General features: G+C 38.7%; 1 protein-coding gene across 7 annotated transcripts in view; it reads left to right on the forward strand.

The window, feature by feature from the left end:
• QRFPR (pyroglutamylated RFamide peptide receptor) overlaps positions 1 to 25,382 on the forward strand; it is a 66,216-nt gene that overhangs the window by 17,096 nt on the left and 23,738 nt on the right. For all 7 annotated transcript variants that reach the window (XM_085578312.1, XM_085578315.1, XM_085578314.1 and 4 more), the window contains 2 exons: positions 3,967 to 4,070; positions 7,062 to 7,268. In XM_085578312.1, the coding sequence (XP_085434438.1) occupies positions 7,169 to 7,268 (100 nt within the window). In that variant the 5' untranslated portion in view covers positions 3,967 to 4,070; positions 7,062 to 7,168. The remainder of the gene's footprint in view (positions 1 to 3,966; positions 4,071 to 7,061; positions 7,269 to 25,382) is intronic.

The following is a 25,382-nucleotide window of genomic DNA, read 5'->3' on the forward strand; positions in this document are numbered from 1 at the left end:
AAATCTGTGCTTCACAGTTATTTCCTCCACATGTTCTAGGCACTTTCAGGGACCTTTCTCCTTATGCTTGTGTCTCACATGACTGGCACAACACTACTCTGGAAGTTTGAGTGGGATCTAGGCAAATAAGAGGCCTCTGATGTCCAGGGTTTTTTTTTGCCCGTCCCCATACATTTACATATAACTATTTATCTGTTTCTCTCTTACTTTAAATGACCATATAGCTCCTCTTTGATAAAAAAGATACTGATGCTTATGTTATTGATGCTATGTTTAATGTTAATTCCCTTATCTGACCATTACAAAACTCTTGAGTGACAGCCCCCTTGGTAGCCTTTGCAAAGTTCACTTTGATGGAGTGTGTTGAGAGCTTTGTTTAACACAATATATAGCCTGCATACGGTACAGTTCTCAGGGCACCTAACTAAATCGGAGACTCTAAATCTGACTCATCTTTATTTGGGCTTCAGAGTTTCTCAGACATCTTGCAGTGAGATCAGGGCTTTAGTACTTTCAGATCTTTTCTCTCCTTAACTTTATAGGTTATTAAGGTATGTTTGGCATCTGTGGTAGAAATGTGGCTTTTCCCACTGTGATTTTTCCATGCACTCCACCTTTTCCTCTCCCAATAGAATCTCTTTAATTATACATACTTCCTTTGGTTTTCCTCCTGAGAAGCTTGTGCAGTGGGCTTCCTTCTTGCACAGCTGATAGCTGAGTCCTTGGGCTTAGGACTGCCTGGGGTGTCTCTCCAGCAGCAGCACTAGGGCCTGATTTGTGATCTCTCTTCAGCCACAAAGGGCTGGCCACAGCCTTCTGTCTGGTTGGTTGATGTGTGTGTTACAGCTGGCTCCTTGTTCCCAGTCAGATGGGAAATTGTGTTGCCTGTCCACTGCTGGACAGTGCTGCCAAATGGTGCTTTAGACAGCAGCTGCTCCTCACCACAGAAGCAGAGGGGTGATAGATAAAAATGTGGCTGTATCTAATCTGATTTGGAGCTTTCTGAAGGGCCTTTATCATTACCTTGGTTGATATCAATTCCCTAAAAGATTGGAAGTGGTGCTCTGAGACCCACCTTTCATGGGTGGGCCTTCCCAGGTCATGTGGGTCTCACACAGCCATGTCAGCCCTTTTTCCCAGTGCCACTGGCAGGAGAGCAGCCAGGCTGTGACATCCAGGAAATGCTCTCCTCTGTCTCAAGCTCCTGAGAGAAGCCTGCTATTCCTTCATGTATTTTGCAGGATTCCCAAGGCTGGATAAAACTCAATCCCTGTGAGTGCTTAAATTATTCTGGGCCATGCCTGCACCTACTTCTGGCTGTGCACAGAGATTATGAGAGCTAACTGCCACTTAAAAATCACTTGAAGGAGCAAAAGGTTTCTCTGCTTTGTTCCTGTTACTTTCAATTAATTTCTGAACATCTGTGAGGTGACCTTGAGGGAGTCTTAGAAGAATATAAAGATTCTTGACAAACAGTTCTCAGGTGAAATAAAGAAGTAAGTTTTCTCAGAGATGAGAAACATCTTCATGAATTTTTTTTTACTCTTAAACAATGGTTTACATTGTCAGAGAGACCTTGTTTCTCAAAATAAATATGTTTATCTTTCAACAATTGTTACTGTAACTGCACTGTATCAGTGATGCATTTTTTTAATGTAGGGAGTTACACAATAAGGCAGCAGCTCAGTAAATGAAATAAAAAAGAGTACAAAAGCTGAAAGTATAAAATGTCAGAGAAATATTGGTTTAGTTTTGGAGGAGCTAAAATCTCACTACTATTGAGTAATAATATGCATTCCAAATTCCCTATCTCATTATGCATGGGGGGTTTGAATCTGTATGATCCTTGATATCACACGTCTGATTTTTATTAGTGATTAGGACAAGGAACTGGAGATGGAATTATTCCAATCCTCTGAGCACACTATGTGGAGTAGGTGCCACAAACGTGTTGGAGAATAAAGAGCTCAGGATATGTTTGGAATGATCTTTTCAAACAGGCGATGTAGTTTGAAAAGAAGAAAAATTCATCAACAGGTACAAATTCCAGGCACAGTTCTCAGGAATAGCAACAGCATGGGGAGAGTTGGATGTGGAGTGTTTGTACAGAAATGGATGGCAGTTTCTGGGAATAATGTAAAAAGAAAACTGCTGTTGAGGCATGTGCATGAGATTTTTAGCCTGGGTGGGAGATGAGGGAGTTGTTGTACTCTATCGGGGCTTGTCCTAGGGGATCAGTTACCAAATCCTAGAGCACTTGGGTACCAAAATCCAAGCAAGCTGTACAACAATTGAGGACTGTGTAATAGAGGAAAAAAGAGTTGTTGATAATGTGAAAACATGACCTGTGATAAAGGTGAATTGAATGGATGTTCTTCAGCTTGAAGAAGAGAGGATTTAGGGGATCCATCCTTTGCACCTAATTACAGACTGTTGCAGTGTGAAAGCCTGTTCTGCCTGGCTGCTCTTGGTAAAGGAGGCATGAACAGGTTTAAATTGAGGGAAATTAGAGGGTGCTTCCTCAGACTTTTCAAAGGTAAAGGTACAGAAATGTCAGCAAGGATTGGAAAGACTGAAATCTGTCAGGGTCTGAAGCCTTTAAGAACAGGATGCAGAAATACATGTCAGGAACAATACACGTATAGCTGGTCATGCCCCTGGGCACAGAAAAAGAATCCTTCCCAAGCTCATCATGAATTCTGGGGATCTTACTGCCTGGGCAACTTCCATGTTAGGCAACAGTGGTGAACAGGAGCATGAGCAGACTAGGTGATGCTGCATGTATGTGGTAGAATTTACCAGCTCTTGAAAGACAATAACTTGCTATAGTCACTTATCCTTGGACCCCTCCCCAAAATCTGCTGCTTTCTCCACCTCCTTGTATTTAGCAGTTTGATCGCCTTACAAATTAAGAATCTACAATTGCTGAGTTGCTTGTGAAGTCAGCAAATAACAACTCAAATGGCCTTTCTCATTCATCTCATAGACCAGAATGAGGTGAAGGTAGTGAGTTATTGAAAGCTGTGGTGAGCTTTGCATCCTGCCTGCTCTGTGCTGGTGTGTGCTTGCAAGTCTGCTTCAGGCATGAAGGTTGTGTACTCCCAGAGAGCTGAAGCTTAAACCAAGTGTAGAGGCTACTGCTGGTTTTCAATTTTTATGCCTTCTGAAAATGCTGGCTATTTCCTCTGTACCTACCTATCTATTCAGCAAGCTGGATTTTTTCTTTTGTGGGGTACCTTTTGAAGGGTTCTTTCAGGCAGTGAGATAAACTCAACAGGAATATTTCCTGGAATAAATGAATGTTAGGCTGTTCTTTCCATTTAATGGATAAAGTGTCTAGTTCTTTGGGGTTTTAGTATTAAGAGAATTTCTTTTATTATCTTTTTATATAAGCTGAACAATACTTCTAATTTTTCAGTGGAGAGTCTGAGCTTTTAAAGGTCTCTTTAAGGTAAGATTGACTTGTCAATCAGATTTTATACTGAAAATTTATTATGAAATGGGTAGGTGTCTATAAAATGCATAAAAATACTTGTTGGATGAGCTATTAATTGAAATACTTGAATGAGTTGTTAATGTTTCACTCTTTTGATCTATTTTATGTGGTAAAGAAGACAATATTTTTCACATTTTGATAACTGTATTCTAAATTCATAAAAGTACAAAGAAACAGGATTTCAAAAGCAGAGCCACAGCAATATGGGCTTCAGAGCTCAGTGGGAGGGATATGGGAAATTCAGGCTGTCTTTCACTCTGCAGCTGGCCCAAAGATAAGTAGTAGTTCTGTAATTGCTAGTGCAGAGTACACTACTTCACATAAACTTGTTTTTTTTTAATGCTATATTAGTTTGGAGCAGGAATCCTCTGTAGTTAAATAAAAACAGTTTGGAGTAGGTGAGGAGGTCAGCTACCCAGGAATAGGAATAAGCTGAAGATGAAAATACTTACTTTGTCTTTCCTCTGCAGGTCAGTGGTAAAATTGCTCCAAGTTCTTGACTTACCAAAGCCACCCTCTATTGTCCTGAAGTAAAACCTTAATCTTTAAATACCTGATGAAATGAAAGCAGCAGGTGAGTTGACTCTCCACGTGCGAGGACACCTTCCATGTTCACTCTCATGCTTTGCATTACCTTGTCTAGCTGTGTTTGCTTAGATTTGTGTGAGGTTCATTCTCCTGGCAATGCCATGGCTCTAAGCAGTGCACGGGATGTCCTTCTGTCCCTGTGCTCTGCAGAATGCCTTCATGTTTTCTTTCATGGTACCTCACAGAGAATTACTAACATCCCCTTTTTTGTACTCAGTTAAAATCTGTTTCATCATAGAAAGATGTTACTTCTACAAAGGAAATTGTTTCAGGCTCAGGAAGAGTGTGAGACTCTAGCTTGAGAAATGAACTAGCTGACTTTAAAAATTAGTCTCTCACTCCAAGCACAACTTAAAATTTTTACTCATTTTTAGAATGAAATTCAGTTGAAATTTCTTCTGAAGTTCTAAAACCTGCAGAAAATTGCTTTCTCTGTCTATCCATCCGCTGTTATCAGAGCTGGACACAGTGGATGGAGTAATGAAAGACTATTTGTCCGGATACTCTTGGATCAGAACTGAAACACTCTGAAATCATGAATATGAAGCTGCCAAGAAACGTCTAGTCAAACATTACAAACTGAGTGTCATGGTTTGACACTGACACAATGCCAGCGCTCCCATGACAATGCAACCTCTCAATTGAATGCTGTCAAACCACGACACTGAGGCAAGTGAGTGATTTCAAATAAGCACCTGTGCTTGTCAGCAGTCATTTTTCTGCATATATTTTTTTTTTTAGATGGGACAGTGAATTGATTTCTGATTTTTCCCAGGAGATTTGGAGCAAGTTTTGTTACACCTTTAAAAAAATGGTTTTAAACATTCAAAAAACTCAAATGACCATTACCTCTTGCCCTGATTGGAATTACAAATTTGTTGACTTTGCACATTTTTTCTGGAAAACATTTTGATCATCTCAGTGGGTTTTTACTGCCACTTTCAGGCTGATCACTGTATCTTCCCCAACAATTTTCCATTTGATGTTGAAACTCAGTATTATGCATACAAATCTGAGGAAGAAAGAATTACTAGTAAGATGATTTTCTATGCTGAAATGCAGTTTTCTTTCTAGTTGAAATATAGGTTTGGTCCATGCTCATTTTTCTACCCACAGTAATGAAATAGAAATACCTATGGTTCAATAGCAGTACATACGTGACTAACAGTACTGAATGAATTAGGATAAATGTAGCAATTTTCTAACTGTATTAGAATGTCCTATTTGATAATTAGCAAGAGCTAAAATAAGGCATTTCTGTAGCTTCTATCATCATGCAAAACATTGGCTCTTCTAATTGCTATTTTAATCTGTACTTTTATTTCTTGCTCATTGTTTTGTTGATTCATTATTTAAAAAACCAGCTAAACTGATTGCAGCCATCCCAAAAAATAGACTGCTTAAGCACCGGTGGTATATACAGGATGGACTCAGTGTCTTGTTTCTCCATTTCTCTCTTTGTAAAATGGATCTTTTGGGGTTTTTTCATTCTGAGTGATTTGAGAATCACAACTAAATCATGACATGGTATGGATAAAGTTCTCCACCCAGCTTGCTTTTTTGTAAACCTTAGATTTTGGATGAATGAGTGTGATTGAATCAGTCAGAAACCAGAGGAAGATGGGTAGTCACTGGCCAAATAGTTTGAAATTTGCCTTTCTTGCCTGTTAGACTGAAAAAGTGGCTAAACCTGTTATGGGCATTTCTTTTCATTACCTTGGAGAAGGCAGCCAGAGGAGGCTCTTTGGAAGGTTATTCCTGTTTCTCTTGGCAAACCAGTCAGTGATGGGGCTAGAAGGGGAGTATCACTGGCTGATTTAAAATATATAAAAGCCATTCAGGACTGTGAAGAAGCTAAAATTTAAGAAAAACCTCTTTAAAGTCAACAAAAGGAATTGTTACATGTTTCTATTCTCTTGTCTTCTACACTCATATTCCCCTGAATCAGCAAAAGTTTGAAAAATCTAATCCAATAACTCTGAGCATAACTTTCTGATCAGGTAATGTAATTGGGAGAGCTAAAGACACACAGCTGTTAATAAACAAGCTAATCATTCATTTAAGACTCCTCCAATCTACACAGAGATTTAATATCAAATCTTGAAATACAGGATGAAGAACAGTGAGTGTTAACATCTTCTATAGTATTTTCTTATTGGTCACAGCTGTGCTTTGCATCACAATTCTGGAATCAAGCTCTGAAACTCCCAGCACTTTAAAAAAATTTATTTGTTTCAAGACAACAAGGCTTTTATGCTGGTGGGGTACTGAGAAACACTACACTGTGTTTAAAAGGGCAATTTCTGTTGTGTGTACTTATGTATTTACTGAAAAAAAGGTGTGCCTTGTAGAGTAGCAAACACATTTTAAATTGCTTTTGAAGCATTTTGGCTTGCTTTCAGTTCCTTCTCAGGCTTTTTGAATGGAATTATTTATTATTCTTGATAGTTGTTTCTGTGGGACTTTATAGACGTTACTGAGAACATGGCTTGAGGAAAATCTGTCCTGTTGAGATAAAGCCTCACAAATCAATTAGGTTTTCCTTGTCAGCAGTGCTAGAGAGGGAAAGTCCCATTTGAGCATGCTTGCTTGGCAACTCTGAAAGCAGTTACCTGGAAATGGTGTGATGATGATTGCTGATTTGTGCTACTGCCTGAAGAACTAAATAGCAGGGGGCTGGAGGGGAGAGGGGGCTGAAAGCTGTGCCTTTTCTCCTTGAGCGCATGCATGTCACAAATTATTATTAGCAGGTCCCTCACTGCTAGTGAGTTTTTTATTTAGATTTAGTATTAAGCAAAACACCTGTGCACAAGCCCCTAGAGCCACTTTGGCAATAATTAGATTTGCAATTGCTGCCCAGTAGCGCAAAGACAAATGCACCAATAAATAAATTCTGCCAGGCAGCACCAATTAAAACACTGATTTAGCCCAGCAGATGAAAATAGAAGAATTTTACCCAAGCCTTTAATTTCCACAGCTGCCCAGAAACAGGTGTTTCTGGAGGACTCTGGCCAGAGGCTGGCGTGATGTGCATAGCTGTCGTCTTTGCTGAAGCCAAGCAACCCCAGGGCATCCTGTGCTTTTATGGTCCTTATCCATCCACCCGTGGAAAGGGATGCTACTTTCAAGGCCTGGGAACTGGTTGTTTTCTACCAACAGGATCTTCTTTTACACAGAGTAGAGGGTGAGTTTCTTTATGCAGATTCAAAAAGCACAGAAGTTTCAGAAATCATAGATGTGTGAGTATTTGCTTTCTTGCTATAAAGAAAAATAAAGATTTTTAGAAGGAAAGAAACATCATTTATATTCTTAAAATTAATGGTATGAGGAAATTCATCCTAGCGAAAACCAGAAATAAGCACTCTCAAGTTAAATATAATGTAATTTTTGTACTGTTTCTTTTTTTCCTGTTAGTTTCTCTGATAATTCAGTGGAATCCCTAGTTTATATACAAGAGGGATATGCATGGGCTGTTTACATGAACTGGAATATGGATGGAGGTCTGTTTTAAAGTATGGAAAGCTTAAAAATATATAAACCAGCTTTTAGAATGCAAGACACCTTTGAGATATTTTCTTATATTATATACATCTTGTATTCTGGATGTAAATTGAGGGAGCAGAGGGGGTTCTGTTACACACTGCACTTGTTCATGGCTAAACCTGAGGTTACCAAATTACTTCGGCCCTCAGTAGAGGAAAAGGAGACAATCTGGGTGACCTTGTAGCAGCTGAAGTTTGGGAGTGAGTGTGTACAAAGCCTGTGCTTGTTTAGAAGCAAGAGCAAGGAAGGAAATTTGAAGAAGTTGTTGCCAGGAAATCATGTAAGCAGCCTCCTGTACAGAGCACGCCTGTACTGGCCCAGGGAAAGGCAGCAGTTCTGAGTGTGACAAGGAAAATAGAAAATGATATCTTGAGAGATTTGTGTGTGCTTGTGATGCCCCTGAGGAACTCTGCAGCAATCATAAAGTAGTGCTGGTTAAATTAATAACTATTAAATGCTATGTTACTATGATTTCAATAGGAATTGGCAAATAACCTACACTTTTAAAACGAAATATTATCTGATCAGGCAGTAAACAAGGATTGAGCTCCATGGCCACTATTTTAACATGTGTATATTTAAAGCTGCCCTTTTGTATTGAGAACAGCAGCACTGGTTTCAATAGAATGTCTATGCTCCTGTTTTACTTGCAGATTCCAATGGTTTCTGAAAAGAAATGGTAACAACAAATTGCTAAAAATTTCAGAGGAAAACTGAAACTGGAATTCATTATTTGAATCACGCTCTAATGTTTAGCAATTCAAAATTGCAGTTACATGAGATAACTGGAGTTGCTTCCCCTGCTTTCCCTTTAGTCACTGTGGGACTGTATTAAGACAAATCCTTGTGGTGGGTCTCCTGCCATGGCCAGCAACACTTCATTCCTCAGCTGTGAGTGGTACAGAATCTGCTTTCCTCTGGCACACTGGGGCTGAACTTAGCTGGAGATGAGGCACAACACTCCAATAGGACAGACCTTTGAGGTGTCACAAAGGATTCTTTTTCTGGTCTTTCCCTGACATTTTTGCTTCCATGTAAATGCTCAGCTTTGAGCATCTTCTTTGAGATGAGCTGGAAATGAATTTGCCCCACAGGGATCTGTCAGATTTCCACCTTTCTCTGAAGCCTGAGGAGTGGATCTTTGGCTGGAAGCATTTTAGGGCTTATGTCACTCAATCACTTCTCTGCTGCTAGTGTCACCTGAGGAATAATTGTCTTGTAGTGCCTGGGAAATAGGAGACTCCTGATAGCTGCAGCACTTTAGATTAAATTCTCTAGGCTTTGTGTAGGTGAGTCTGAGATAAACTAGAGGGGAGGTGATTTTCTTCCATTAGTGTTTGTGAGAGGATACAATGAAATGGACACACTATCATTTTCCAAAGATGACTTGTGCCCTCATTCTGAACAAAGGCAGCCTATACCCTTATCTTTCTCCAGAGGCACTTTTTCATAGCCTTAAGCCCACCTATGGAGCCTCCATCCCCCTGTGGTCTCTACAGAGGGTAATGGTACTGCTGACCTGCCTTTGAGCTGTCCCCACCCCGGTGTGGTGGCCAAGGACTGAAAGCCAATTGCCTTGCATAATAATCCCTGTGAAAGGCATAACCCACACCTCAGCTGGAGCTACCTCAGCAGCTTTGACAAGCCAGCACTCTGCTGCTCACATGGTGGCACCCCACGAGGTGACAGAAATGCCACTGGCTAATGAGTGTGAGCTATACAATGCAGGCAGCCAATAAATGGAGGAAAGCAACTAAGAATCAGTAAGCTTTTCTGAAGCTGCATTTGATGATCTAATTATTGCTAGCAGATGATAATTCATTTGTATATGTTGATAATTCTGTATCTCTCCTTTATGGTAAAAGGAATAGCTGCAGCTGAATTTTTAGAAGAACCATGGCAGTAGGTGGGCTATATTGAACACCCATCAATAAAATGAAATTCCAAGCTGTAAGAGTAATGGCCTCCAAGAGGAGAGCTAACATTCTCTCTTAAAAAACTTTTGAATTAAATTAACTAAACTTTCAATTTAAGGAACAAGTGATTTTTCCCCCTTTAATTTAATGGACACTTTGATTTTTGTGTGACAGAGATGGATGACTCAGAGTAACTATTTCTTTCCCCTTTTCTTTTGGTTCCTTTCTCGACATCCAAAGGAGGGCAATGGAGCTGGTGAAAGGTCTGAAGAGCAGCTGAGGAAACTGGGGGTATTTAACCTGGAGAAGAGGAGGCTTGGGGAGGGGGGACTTTATCACTCTCCACAAACTGCCTGAAAGGAGCTTGTAGCCAGGTGGAGGTGAGTCCCTTCTCCCAGGTTAACAAGTGACACAGGACAAGGGGAAATGACCAAAGGTTGTGTCAGGGGAGGTTCAGGTTGGATATTAGAAAAGATTTTTTCACTCAAAAGGTTTTCAAGCTCTGGCATAGACTGTCCAGGGAAGTGATGGAGACACCATCTCTGGAGGTGTAAAAAGATGCATAGATGCAGCATGTAGGGACATGGTTTAGTGCTGACCTTGGCAGTGCTGGCTTAGTGGTTAGACTCAATTTAAGGGTCTTTTCTGGGTGTGAAAATTCCATTCATGACTATGAAACTAATTGAAAAGCAGTATCTGAACAGCTGGCAATCTTGAGCTGTCTCCAGTATTTTTCTTTGGGATTGCTGTCAAGAGACAAAGCAGGGGCATTGCTATGATCTGCAGCATGTGTGGAAGCAGTGTCCTACTGTGATTTTTGCAAACTTGTAGCTGGAACTAAAATTGCTGGTGAACCCCTGCCTTAGTAATGAGACAAGTTGGACTCTAAGTCACATCAATTAAACACCCCTGTGATGCTTAATAAAAAAAGTCCAAGAGAAGGTAAAATGTAGGTATTGCAGATTCTCTGAGCTGGAAAGGAAGTGTTCTCCCCAGGCAGCATTCCCATCTGGACCCTGGTGCTGCTGTGAAGTCCCTAAGCCAAGGACGTGTTCAGTTGTACCAGACAGGGTGCAAGAAAAGCATTGATGAATTTCTAAGAACTGAAAAGCATAGAATGCTTTCACAAGTTATTGCCATTCAGCTCTTCTCAGTCCTCCCTGTGGAGGAAGAAAATAACAGCTGCCATTGCAGATGAAGAAGCTGTTGAAGGCCAAGGTAATATCCTAGTATGCCTGTTGGAAAGGGATCACTCCTTTTTATAGGTTTGTTTGAGTTGTGGGAAACAGCACAAAGTTACCATCAAAGCTCCTAATGCCAGAGGGTTGTTTTGATACAGAGTTTTGTAGAAGTGCTCAGTAACAAGAAATTTGGCAAAAAAAATTTAGTATTTCCAGCAACTTAAAGTGTTCCTAATGCTTTATTGATGAACTAACCTCAAATATGCAGAGGTGGCTATAAATGTAAAGCAGAATAACCTTACTACCTTTTTTTGTTTGGTTGGGTTTTTTTGTTTTGTTTTTATTTTAAGAAAAAGAGATGCGAGGTTGTGATGGGAATATATGCCTTCAACAAACCATAAATGATTATACCTTCCTGTGACTGAAATTTCAAGAAGTATCTGATAAAGAGGCTGTCAGCAGCTACAAATCTCACACAGAAGTAAAAACAGTGATTCTTCAACTCAGCAGTGGGGAGGATGGTGCTTAGTTCAAAATTAATGGAGCCTGGTGTTAAAAATAAAAGCATCTTTCAGGGAAAAGGAGCCTTTCCTGAAAGCAGTGAGCTTATGGAAGGAAGTGAGCACCACTGCAGGAGTCAGCAGTTCCCCAGTTTGTCACAGGTCTGTGACAGCAAACAGTATTTACTCTGCTATCCTTCACCCCTTGTTTACTGGCCCAGAGCATTAGAATAGGAGCAGTGCCCTCTTCATGGACAGGATCAGAAATAAATGCTGTCACAAGTGTATAGATGGTCACATTGCCATCTGGGAACAGTTCTCACTCACTGGTGTGCCAGAGGGCAGGTGTCTGAGCTCAGCAACCTTTCTGCACCATCACAGCCTCCGGGCGAGTTAGATCACTGTGATCTCACCAACAGCTTTAAGAGGGCTTTGCAATCTGCCACTGTGCAGACTTGAAGGAGGAAATGAAGCAGAAAGGGAATTACTTTGTAGCCATTCAAAAGAAACACTTCTGAGAAGTGAACCTGACTATGTAAGTCCTGTGACATTTTAGATCTAGGAAAAACCCTGCTTGTCAATGCAAATGTTAGTACATTGCAAGAGAGGTGTTTCTCTGGGGGATAAGTATGAAAGATAAACTACTTAAGTCCAGCCTAATAGTTCAGAACTTGTTTTACTTGTTAAACTAGGAGAAAACTGGAAACTTTGATTACAGTTATGTGAACATAATGCTATAAGGGTTATTCTCACTCCTCTATGACTGATTGTGTTGGCAAGTGAAAATGTGTGGAGTTAATGCTTTCAAAATGGATGGCAATGGTAAGCATGGTACTGTTCTCTTTCCCTGCTCTGTTCTCAGACTTCATCTCTCTTGGTGGCACAAACTTCTCTCACTTTCTCAAAAACATTGAGGATAGCTTATTTCCCATTTTTTCTGTCTCCCTGACAGTGTGTTTATATTAGTTTTTATATGCAGACTTTTCAGGTGCCACTCAGGTGGCAGCATGGGAGGACACTGCTCTCAGAGGGAATGAAACAGTTGTTTAAGCAGCCCAAAACCAGCCCTTCACTGGGTTGAGCGATTAAAGATTTAAACATGGTCAGTCACTCCCTCTTGTATCTTTTCTGTTGCCAAACATATCCAGTTTTAAGGGGAACAAGTTTAGATAAGGTACACCTGTAAAAACGTGATGGCACTGTGGTAAAGAAATTTTCCAGTGAAGAACAGGATAGTAATTAGAAGTGGTTCCAGCAGCCAATTGCCATTGAAACCATACAAGTAAATGCTGTTTTCTGGGGAAATAATTTCAGCTGAAAACAGACCTAGGAATGCCTGCAGAAATCACTGTTGTTGATGTTGTTCTTGTTGTTAGCTGGTTTCAAAAGTTTGAAAAGTTAGATAAGGAAGGAATATTGCTTCAAGGATTTGATTCTTACTGTGACTCTTGGGATTTGTGACATCTCCTGGGGCAGGCCTATGTGAAGCCTTTAAGGCATTGCCAAAAATGTGCTCTTTTCATTAAGTTGCTGCTACTGGCAAAGTGAGAGCGATTATCTCTTGAAATTAATCCTCTGTAGATATCTTCTCTGTAATTTATTCTGACCTGCCATTTCTTAGTAGAAATAATAATTTGAAGTTTGGAAGGAAAGTTATCATAGGAACAAAAACATTTCATGACCAAAGTTTTCCCAATTTCCTGGAGAAGTGGTGTCTGCATGTATACATATATGGAGGTGAGAAGCAGTTGTCAAATTCAAATTCTTGGCCTTTTTTCTCACTCCCCAGTGTGACAGAAGCTTTGCTGATTGTAATTGGAAGACTCCTGGAATTCCTGTTGAATTTATTGCTAGCCACAAGTGATCAAAAAAGCCTGGTCCTTCTGCTTTGTAGAAGTCCTCATTGTTTGGACCTAGCAGTGGTCATCCACGTGCTGGTCACCTCCAGCTGTGTTATTGCATGGCCTGACTCTTTCAAAACTTGTTTTCCAAGAATGTATTGCTGCTATGTTCATAGTCCTGCAGGATGTCCTGGCCAGCTTCCAAAACCAGTTTAAGAGCTTGGTCCTAAACTTTAAAAAAATTATTTCATAATTTGATAAGGTAATGGCATCAGCCACAAAGGTACATTCCTGTAATAATTTAAATCCTAATTTAAGTCTCTGTGCTTTGGCTTTCTGTCTCAGTGGTAGGGTTAAAATCTGTGAATCCATAAAACAGCTTTGCAGCAGGGCACAGGAGGCAAAGAGCTTGTTAGGCCATGTTTGCCACCAAAGCAATTGCTTCCTGAATTGCATCTGAAATTTGAAAACAAAGTTGCTTTGAATTGCAGCTCAACAGTTGTTGCCAAATCTTTCTGAGACATGAAATGAAAATGCTGTGGGTAGTTTTTAAACTTGAGTGCCTGTCAGCCTCCTCATCTCTCCAAATCCCCCAATTAAAGGATGGTAACTTAGAGTATTGAGAAGCATTGGAAACTTGTGTATGTGTTTGTTCCTGGTGTTTTTTGCTGGAAAAAGTCTTGAAAGATAAGCCAATAGTTACATGGCACTTGAAAGTAGGGTGCTTGGAGCATGCCCACTTGAGTTATATCTTACAGTTTCACTGCAAATTCCATTCAAAACTGGATCCCAAGTATTTTTTTTTTTTTAAATTTCAAAAACTCACCATAAACCTCTAAAAGAAATTGGATGACATTTCCACCTCTGGTTGGAAAGTACTGTTGAAATTAATTAGACTTATCACTATGTGTTACCTAGAGCTGTATGTAAAAACCTGAAAAGAGAATGCAATCAGCCTTGTATTAGAAATTAGCAATAACCTGTAAGAGAAAGAGAGCATGTACTGAAGTTTTTGTCTTGGGAAGAATATTTATTGTTAGCTGCAGCTGTCGAACTATTTACTGAAAATATACCAGCCATAAGTACATACTGTGTACCATGGGCAATGGTAACAGATCCTTCCTAATCATTATTCTGGGATAACAAACATGATGACTGAAATAACTTCACAAATTTAGGGAAAGCTGCTGCCACACATCCTAGAAATAAACCATATTCTTTGAGCTGCAATTTTTGACACATAGCAATCAGTGAAAAGACCCAGTTATATGATCTAGGTTGACCAAATTAAATCCCATTTTGGCACACAGTCACATGGCTTGGCTAAAAGGAAACTAGGTAATTATTTTCCAAGGGCAGGCACTGTGTATAAGGTTAACACACACATGAAAAAAAAGCTGATTTGGTCCCCCTACCTTTTTTTTTTAAATCAGAGTAATGCATAAACTTGAACCCAAATTAATAAATATGCATTTGATCAGTATAATGAAAATGTATTGCCCTGGAACTCCGTTTCCTTAGTAAATGGTGGCATTTGTGTTTACCACACGATAGATTTCAAAATGTAAAGATATTTACTGTAGTCCTGATGTCCTGATCTAAGTAGTTTAATAAGGGCTAGCAGATGAATGGTGGGAAGAAATTTCCTTTACCTAGCTGTACAACATGGGCCTATTTTCAAAGGTGTTTTACCTTGTTTCACAACAGAGAGAAGGACCCGGTGGCTCTTACTGTAACTTTGAATTTAGGCTCAACCAAAAGAAGCATTCATTGAAAATGTTTTAAATTTTTTTTTAAGGCTTTAGTAAATTTAACACTTGGTAAAGGCACATGTGGAATGAATCTACATAAAAAGAAAGTATTGAGTATAAAAAAAACCCACATGCCAGGTTTTTGACACTACTACACTCAGCTTTTGACAACATGAAGTAATCTTTGTTCAGAGGTATTTCCCTTGTCTATCATCACACTATTACAGTTTTTAATTGTGTTTCTAAGGAGCTCATTCACGTTTCAGGTATCCTTTCTTGTGGTGCCACTGTGCCAGTCATCACTTGGGACAGCCCCTGTGACAGAGAAGGCTCAGCCTCGCTACTGTGGGCTACCTGTGAAAGGTCTGAGGAGAATGGAATAACAGTAACAGCTACTTATTTATGCCAGATCCTAAAGGACTGTGGTCCTGGAAAATGCTTAGGGCTTTCTCATTCCCATTGGGTTTTCTTTCTTCTGCACTGTGGTCAGAAGAAAGAAAACTTCAGGGATTTAAGTAAAATGAACAGAGAGCAAAAAGGAATAGCAGGCCAACCTTGCACTTGCTATCTGACATGCTGTTTATTTATGCTGTATACCTCAGCTCAGTGAGTCATGCCCTTAAATAAGAACAAAACAGAACTAACAAATGGCACATGTGAGGTTCTCTCCAGAGTTATTTTTTCCAGTAAATAGCCAACAAAACAGTGTCTGAGGGAGAAGCTGACAGCTTTTTCTGAGCATGCTAAGAACACTTGAGAGGATGAGCACCTACTTGAAGCTGGGAAAAATGAATGTGGCTCAGGAGCAGGTGAAACAGGGATCGCTGTCTCCTGAAACATTTCTTAGGTATCTGTTTGCCTGTGGTGGTTCAGGCTTTTAGCTTGTGTCTGTAAGAATATTTTCAGTGAAACATATTAAAATGGAAAAAAGTTCCAGTCTACGGCTCTGTGAGAGCTTGAGAAATGGCAAGAAAAATGTGTTACAAGTTTTTTTGCAGTACTCTTCTGTAGAAGCTTCAAGAGATGAGGCAAGGTAATCTCTGGACTTAGTGGAGTTTTATAAGGGCAAGAAAAGTTGGATATGCCCTTCTCAAATGAAATCTTAATATCTGGCAGATTACCTTCAGATTACTGTGAAGGTCTGTAATTTCATCAAATATTAAATGTCAAGTGTCTGATTGCCATAGTACTTAGTTTGCCTCTGAATTAAAAAAAAAACATAATAACATTTTTTGGGAAAATACCTTCTGTGTTTTTACATGGAAAAAGGCAAATAATAAGAATAAATAATGAGGACTGATATAAAGCAATGTGATTTAAAGCAACAGGAATCAATCATGTTTTCATACCCAAATTTCTTTTCCTTTAGAATTCTTACTTAATATTTTTGGAAAGAGCAGCTGAGCTGCATCAAATGATGATAACTTTTGTGGTGAGCTGATTTACAGGGAAGGCAAGTCTACAGTACCAATTCATAACAGTTCTCTTGGACAGCTATCAAAAACTCCATTACCAATTCCTCAGTCAGTGGTTTTCCTCATCCAGTGATTTTTGTTATTTACAATGTTAGTGCTTAATTACCAATTAAACAAATTATAGGTTATGTTTTAAAAAATGTAATTACTTCAAATGTTATTTTACGTAGAAAATGCATTTAGGCAAAAACTCTCTAAGCTGCAGAATTCTTCTTCAAAAGTAACTTAAAAAAAATCTTTTGTGCACTGAAATGGCTTGACTGTCATAAACTTGAGGATGTGGAAGATGGAGAAATTAGAAAAAAAATATTTTTTCCTGAACATGGCTAAAGGTCAGCTGTGCCTTTTAAAACCAGTGGTAAGTGAAAATGCCATTTCCATGTCCAGTAACCACTTCCTGCTCCCTCTCTGACATATTTCTTCATCTGTCACCCATCACACAGCTCTTGCTCCATTTCTCATGCCAGGGCTCAGACTGGAGCACCAGCTGATATCAGGTAGGCTGGGCTGTGACATGGAAGGACACTTCACAGTTGGAGTTAACCATGAACTAAAAGTTTTTCTTTTTTACATTTAATGATTCCTGTAGGTTTGGAATGATTTTTACTTTTCTCTGGGTAGCAGTCAAAGAAGGGTAATTCCCAAAGCTTGTCAAGTGCCATCAGCCTAGAATCTGAAGTTAGCAATGAAGAAAAATCCAAGTCATCTGGCAATGGCAACACTAATGACCATCTCTAGTTTTTGGTCTATAACTAGTTTTGGATCAAATAATTATTATTTTCTTTCATGGCATTTAATATTTCAACATAATGGACTTAATGAGCTGGAAAATGAAACAAAATTTTGCTTCTCAGAATTGTAGGCTTAATATTTAATGCTGTAGTCATCTTGAAAAGAAAAAACAACCACGGAAATTAATTTGGTTTTGGAGGTGTTTTTTTTGTTTGTTTGTTTGTATTAAGAAACAGCCATGTTCACATCACCAGCTTCTGTCACTCAGTGTTATTCTTAGACTCCTATTCTCTCTTCCCTTTAGTCATGCATTTCCAGGCTCAAGATTTTTGGTCATGGAAAAACTTGGTCCCATTAACCATCCTTCTCCACACCTTTTCCAGCTTGGCCTGATTGTCTTTAAACTGAGAGTAATCAGAACTGCATTTCATATTCAACATATTGGTGTTGCATAGGCTGAAGTTTTGACAAGGTTTTGCAAAAATGTTGATTTTTCCTGACTCCTAAACTAAAATTATTCCACCTCTGTTTGTCCCAGATGAGTTTTCCAGCTTGCCAGGATAAGCTATGGGGCATGGTGTTAGGAAAAGGAGCTCTTTAGGATGAGAGCCCTCTTTCCCCATGCCAAGGTGGACACTGTCTAGTGGCACACACTTTCTTAGGCAAGAGCTGACAGAAAGAACAGCAAGCCTATGCAATGAATTTCTCATGATGGGAGAGGTTTATTTTAGTGGAAAAAGCACTGTTCTAATGCCTAGGTGCCAAGCCTGCTTTTGTTTATGGAACAACCTTTAGGAAATCATCTCTCTCTGTACCTCAGCTTCCCCCATAAGAGCATTTACTGCTCTCCTTGTCAAGCATTTGAATGTCAATCGATGGCAGAGTCTGTAGGCCTGCCAGGCTGCATTCCAGAGGCACCACAAGCACTTGTCTGTTGTCATTATTCTGTTCTTTCTAACTGTGGGAAGAGGGCCTTACTAAAACCTGTCTTTGTTCACACCTGAAACTGCAGCTGAGAGTTTGTTCTGAATATGAAATGGGAAATCTCACAGCTTAGGAAAACTTTTCTAGGAATTGACTGAAGAAGAGTTATGCACTTACCTCATCTGTGGCCCTCTCAAACACAAAAGCTTGTCTAAGGCTTATTTGTCCAAACAAATCTACTGCTTTGGAAAACTCCTTGCACTACTAGGGAAACATGGATGAGGTTCTTAATACACAAGTGGTTTAACTTCTGAGGATTTGGGAAACTTCTAACTTGTGTTCTAGCATAAGATTTGCTGATTTACTGGATTTTTTTGCTAAATGTCTTTACCTATTTCAACTAAATAATTCATTTACTCAGTAAATGACTGGAACCATCCATGGAGCCATGGTCAAAACATTCCTTTTAAAAATGCAGAGTTCTCTGCCACTGATTCCATAATAGGCTGAATATTTTCTGATTTTTTTTTCTATATAAAATTATCTAGAAGTTCATGCGGAACAGTGTCCAATATAACAATATCTATGAAATATTAAATGGCAAAGAATTGATTCATAACTCTATTTTTCTTGTCTCTGTTGCACTCAGGAGAAAACTCCTCAGATTTATTTCTTGGTGCTCACTTTGTAAACCACTCACATTTGTGCAAAACAGAGACCACAGTGGCCCTGAATACATTTCTGTAATGTGAAAAGTAAATTGTGCCAAAAATGCTTATTGATACTGACACCGTTTAAAGATTAGATTGTTGCATTGCACTTCAGTTAATTTAAGAGTCTCAGGATTTTTTACACTAATTTAATCCTTAATGCTTTTTCTTACTTTCTTGACTTTTTTTATCCTTCAAGTACTCTGAACAATTTGCTACCTTTGCAAGTAACTCTTCTCTTATGGACAGCTTAGGTACTTATAAAAGCTTCCTATTCTTTAATACCACCCTAGAGCATAAAATTGTCCAAAATCCTGGTCCTTGGTGGTTGCATTTACCTAGGAGAGCTTTTTATTTTTTCAGCCTTAGACTGAAATTCTGCAACAAACAATGAAAATCCTGCATGTCTTTTTCTAGTTGTTTACAACAATTGCTTATTAAATATTTAAATATTTTTCCTTATTTTGTAACTAGATTCACTTCTAACCTTTTATTCAAATGCAAGATATAACCCAGTGCTGTAGTGGTGTTTGAAGGGGGAGATAAACCCTTGTTTTGCCCACAGGGACTGTGAGTGAGATCCCATCTCTTCCCACTCCTGTTCTTTCCCTTCAGTCTCCTGCTTGCCAATGCTTTTGCCAGCCCAGTGACTACCTTACTAATCTGCTGTGACTGTGTGACAAATGATACCTCTTCCTACTGTTAACCTTATGTGGTGTTATGTGACAATTTGATTCATGGAGATGTGTTAACTGAAAATAAATTACCAAATATATCCCCAAAGTCATCACCATCATCTTTAGCCAAGCGGAAAATAACCCCCAAAACCCTTAAAAGCACAAAATTCAATCGCTTCTGTATGCTGTTGATCCTGGAATTTTAAATATGCTTCCAGTTAAATGTCCTAAAACAATTTCTTTATAATTACAGTCTGGAATCTGCCTGTACTTTGAAATCTGTGTGTTTACACATACAACCTTTTCTTTAAATTTTTTCTTTGGGGACAGCAGGTGGTAACAGCAATACAAGCAGCAGGAATGTGCTAGTACAAGCCTCTTGCTGCTTAGCACATGATACCACCCTATCTAGCTGACATTATGCTAAACATGAGAAAGGAAGAAGAATGATTTAATATTCTAATTGAAAGAAAGAAATGGCTCATTCAGAGCAAGCTGATCTAATTTAGAATAATAAGAGTTATATGAAATTAATCACATCTAAACCATAGTGCAATAGCATCATAGCAAGGTCACCAGTCACAACAGTATTAAAGAATGCATAAATGATACTCAGCTTACAGCCAAAGAGCCTCAGCCCTCACATGAGCCCCATATTGCTGGGTCTGTGATTTATCCTTGAATACCATGTGGATTGTTTGAAGTAGAGTGGTACACAGGGTATTTCATGAACTGATTTTGTTTTAATCCCTTCTGAAATATTGTGATTATCTTTTAATTAGGAAGGTTCTGCCAATCAGACAAGGCAGGCGGGGGATAGAATGTTCTTGGATGTAATAAAACCCCCTGGAGTTTAGAGGGACAAATTCAGCTGCTGCTCAAATCATGGCAAAGCAGCAAACTCCCACATCAAAAAGGGTAGGAGTCACCATTTCCTGAGTGGTTCCTAAGTGGTGGTGCCTTTCACTGAGACTACTACTTGTTAAGCCATCAGATGGTTTCTGAAAATCTTTTGTAGAAGTGGCATTGTTTTAATTACCTTCTCAGAGAAAGTGCAGATTAATCACAGTAGGAAGACTCTTACATGAAAACAAGTCTGAGAGTGTAATTCTGATTTCATCAAAAAGGATAAGAAATACTTTACCTCCCTGTGGGCCATCTTCTTTTCACTCTATTTACTCTGAAAGCTCTTTTGTGGAAGGGAAGTATGAGGCCAAACAATACAACCAATTTTTGCTAATACTTTTGTGTTGATCTTCCCTAGTTATTTCCATTGTGGTCTGTATTTCCAAGGTTTCTTATTCTATTCATCAGCTTTTTCCCCAGGTAATTTCTCAGCAACACTCTCTTGCATTTAAAATAATTATTTTTCCTTTATAAATGCACTGTAAAAGGATTTTGAAGAAGTTGCAAATACTAATCTAAGATAGAAAAGAAATCATTACATGGAAGTGAATAGGGCATCTTGTTTACCTACTACTGATGGCATTTGGCCCATGTGATTTTCACGTGTTTATGTAAGACAAGGGTAAAAAGGGAGTCAGTCAATTGCTTTGCTCCAGACTATGGAATATGCAGCATTTAAAGGTTGTAAAACATCAGAACATACATTAACTACTTACCAGTATTTCTTCAGAAAGCAAAAGCCGTTCTTGGAGATGCAGCAGCTACAAAGCATGAAATCCACTATCCCAAAGCAAAATATGGATCATTGATTGCCATGAAATTGCCAGCAGTGAACTGTCCTGAACTCTGCTGCAGATTTCAAACTTTTCTGGTGAGCTTTCCAAAACATTATTGGTGAATCAGTGTTTTTACTTAGCCAGAAGGTAGCATTCTGGTATCTTGCTTACAGAAGTTTAATCAGCTCATTTCACCTTTTTAAAGTATATTTTCCAACAGGGATTTGTCTTTCAGAAATAATTTAGGATCATTTATATCACTGAATATCACATATAGAACTGCAGCATTATATTCTTGAGGAAAGAACCTCTTTACGCCCTAAGGCGTATTTGATATGTGAAAATGAGAGACTAACATTCTGTCACACAGTCATTATAGGTGAAAACAGCTGAACTCTCTACTTGATAACATAAAATTAATTATTAGAAATAGAAACATTTAAAGTTAGTGAGAGCATTACAGTGTGATAATCTTCATATCACAGTATTTTAATAATACATCAAATCATAATGGTAACTTAAAATTAACAAGCTAATAACAGTTCTCATACATGCTTTTTTTTCCAAAATGGTTCAGCTTCCCTTTTCAATCCCTCTAACACCATATTTTGCATGTCCCTGTGGAGGCTTATATCCAAAGACTCCCTCAATTTTAAGTTGACATCTAGAACTGACTCAGTTTGTTTGTGCTACGTAGATCTCTACTTGAGAAGCAAAAGGTCCAGTTCACTGCAGTACAGACATTTAACACCATATTTTGCAAGTGACAAAGCTGGGTACTAGCATCAATAGGAGTTAACAAAATGAGAATTGGACTAGCAGAAAATGAAATTACTGTTATATTTTATTTCTGGGATAAAAATGTGGAAATTACCGTGTCTGCTCTTAGATGGAGAATTAATTCCAGTGTAAGATAAACAGACTGCTAACAGCTAAAAGTTGTGCCAGGTAATTGGCCATTTACAATTAGGTAAGGCTTTGTGTGACAGTCAACCAAAGTCTTAAAAATTATTACAAAAATGGTTACTTAAAGTGACAGAACAAGCAAAGGGTATTCAGACTTGTTAATATATTGGAGCTGAAAGGTTTTAGATGAAAGAAAAGAGTTGCTTTTGCAAACCTTTCTCTGTAAGTGCAAGTGAGATTTATAGGAGGCTTAGAATGGATTTTTGGGTACAAGTCATCCGGAAATTATTGAAAGAAATGAAAATTACATGAGGGCTACAAGAAGTGAGGATATTTGCATCATGTTGCTGTTGCCATTGTCTCCTGATGCTCTGAGAACAGCAGAAATAGATTTGTGGCTAGCCAGGGAGAATACTGCTTGTTGTGGGACTTGTGATTATTCCTAATAAATGGGGCTGGGCCAGGCTGTAGACTTGGTATTAAGTCAGAAGATGAGGAAGTTTAATTTCATATCTAGGCAAACTGTGGCAGTTAATAAGTTTGGTGGCAAAAATTAGCTGGTTTTCTGTGTGTGTGGATAAAAGAGAATATAATTTTGGAATTGTCTATGGAAATGGAAAAATGTAATGAATTGAGGATGGATGAACTGTTGCTCAGCACCAGGAAGGAACTTAAAAACCCAATCAATATATGGCTTAGAATTTTGGTATCTATATCAAATGCTACTTGCACATCATGACTAGCTAATTTTTTAAAATTAAACTCACTCTTCAAAAAACTCCAAACCCTCACAAGCTAAATATTTTATATGACACATGTAATTTTTTAAAGTTGTAAAAATATTGACCATTTTCTTGTTTTACTTCATTTGCATGAGGAAAGGGAATAGGAGAGAAAAGGAAAAAGCAAGTGCATGAAATTATTTCCTTTAAGCATTGTGCTTGCTGCAGCTTGGTTTTGGTTCCACAAGTTCGCTAAACATTGTTGGGATGACAAATGGCAGGAGAAGTCAAAGTGCCTAGAAGAATAAATCCTAGTCCAGCACAGACTCTTTTAAAAAAAGTATCCATTTGCAGTAGGAAGAAAACCCAAGGAATGAGCCCAAGGGAAGGTTGTCAGAAGGTGGGATAAAAGTAAGTGGAGGTAAGTGTCACATACACCAGCAACTATGAGAAATGTGCTTCTTTTGAGGGAAGGGAACAATTTCTTAAGGTGATTTTAAAAGGCTCTTACTCAATGAACCAATGTCCATGCCAGCTATACAATTTGGGATAGAAACTGTAAATCAAATAATGTCAGAACAGCCTGAGCAAGAAAGTCTTTGTTTGGGTGAGTAAGAGCCTGCACTGGACGGGGTGGCTACATTTTCTTTAAGACATCAAGTTAGTCTCTGTATTAATTCTTCACAGGTGTCACAGGGGCAGGATCCCACAGGGAATTGTTGGAATACCTGCATGCAGCCTGTTGAGGCTGGGCTTCTCAGGCTTAAACAAAGACCAGTTCATGCGTGCAGTTCTTTGTTGTTTAACTGCTGTATCAAGTATGACCAGCAAGCTCTATGGGGCTGTAAGGTTTGTATCCTTCACTCCACCATGCACACATGTGCATTAACATCACTGATAGAAGGGGCTGGGTAATAAAGCCCAGTGGGCATCCCTAAATCCAGAGGTGCAGAGACATGAGGCTTCACAGGAAGAAAGATTAGCAGCCAGCAGTGTTTATCAGCACTGCCACACAGTGGGAGACAAAACATTTGGAGTTAAGCTAATGCACTAAAGTTAACAAAATTTATTTTCTGTTCAGCCACTCCAACATAATTTGCAACTGTGTGCTACTCTGCTTTAGGGATTGATACTTTTCTTCATAAATACTGTTTTATGGAAGCTGCCTGTTTCCACAAGTGATGAAAAGTAAACCGTGCATGGAGATGAGATAATAGCCCAAATTAAGTATACACTGATAAGACCAACTTTGAGCTGTATCCTTAGATACCAAGTAAGATTCTAGTCCAATTAGTGTCAAGTTTTCCCTTCTCCAAGACAATATATGGTTTGACAAAGTGTATAAAATCATATAAATCTAAAATTGAAGCTTTAGCCTCAGTGGTCTCTCCAAACATAAGTTCTCAACAACAGCAAATGCTTTATCTAAATTTGTGTTTCAGAGGTTGCTTTGACAATTTTAAGAACTCTATTTCTGACTTAATCTAAAAATACCTAATGATGACGGTAAGGTGTTCCATTACTTTAAAGAGTCATCCTAAAAGCTGTGGTATCGATCTGGATTAGAGGGGAGTTCAACCCCAAGGTATCTACCAAAGGATCCAAGGCCAGGAAGGTTTACTAATCACTGGTTGAAGTGGCTGTTTAGAAGTTGGTGCCACGGATCTGATTTGTCTCTTCCAAAGTATTTTGACATGTTAAGGGGATGAAAGAGGAGGAGGAAAATTATGCTTTGTTAGTTTTACCATCTCTTTTGCCTGAACTAGACAGCATGGGTAGAAATTTGGAAGGGGGAAAATATGTGCTAAAATTTCTGGTTTAGGATTATGCAGCAAATATGTGTTTTTTCAGAGTTCCAAATGTCTGCTGTTCGCAGTTTCTACAAACTTCATGCTCAGTTGTCAAAACTTATGCAAAACTGTGATGGCACATTCTTTGTTGTCGCCCCTTTTTTCACATATGCCAGACGTGGATCCTTTGCGAGCTGATAGAAGGGGAACAGAGTGCAAGTACAGCTTCTTTCCTCTCTGTAAGAGAAAAGGTTCCTCACTGACTAACAGGATTTCTCAGTCTGCAGAAAATCCATGGTCTCTTTTGAATGAGAAGGAAGTGTCATGCAGATCAATCATGTAGGCAAAAAACAAATTAGCATTTGGTGGTATGAAGCAATGAGAGGTTGTGACAAGAGTACAATCTGGTACAACACACATTTCACACCTTTCTGTGCTTATCAGCCTGTCAGTTTGTGACCAAAGAATATACAATCCTTCAGAAACCAAAGGAGAATTATCCAAGATTTGATCTGTATTCAAGTTGCCAGCTTTTTTCCACTGGGATTCTAGATACAGAAGTAAAATATTTCTAGCCACTTAACTAGTAGGAAGCCTTATTTTTCTTTTTCAGTTAAAAATAATGAGAAATGGGTTGTTTCTATTTAATCAATTATTTACTAGAAGATTTTGGGGTTTTTTATACCCTCTTTTATATTTATAAATGCATCAGTTTAATAAATAATTGTCAAAGGAACAGAACAGTGCCTTGTGATTTATTATTATTCTGTACAGGCTACTAAAAACTTAGAGCAGAGATTAATATGTTATTGCAGAGATTATGTAAGGGCAGGACCCATGTCCTGATGATGCAAATATCGGAACTCCATAGACTACAGGATATCAGAAGTGGATTTGAAAGTTGCTGATAAAAATTTGGAAAAATCATCATTAAAATCTGAAAGCAGT

This window comes from Lonchura striata, chromosome 4 (genome assembly GCF_050655825.1).
Source record: "Lonchura striata isolate lonStrDom1 chromosome 4, ASM5065582v1, whole genome shotgun sequence".
NCBI lineage: Eukaryota > Metazoa > Chordata > Aves > Passeriformes > Estrildidae > Lonchura > Lonchura striata.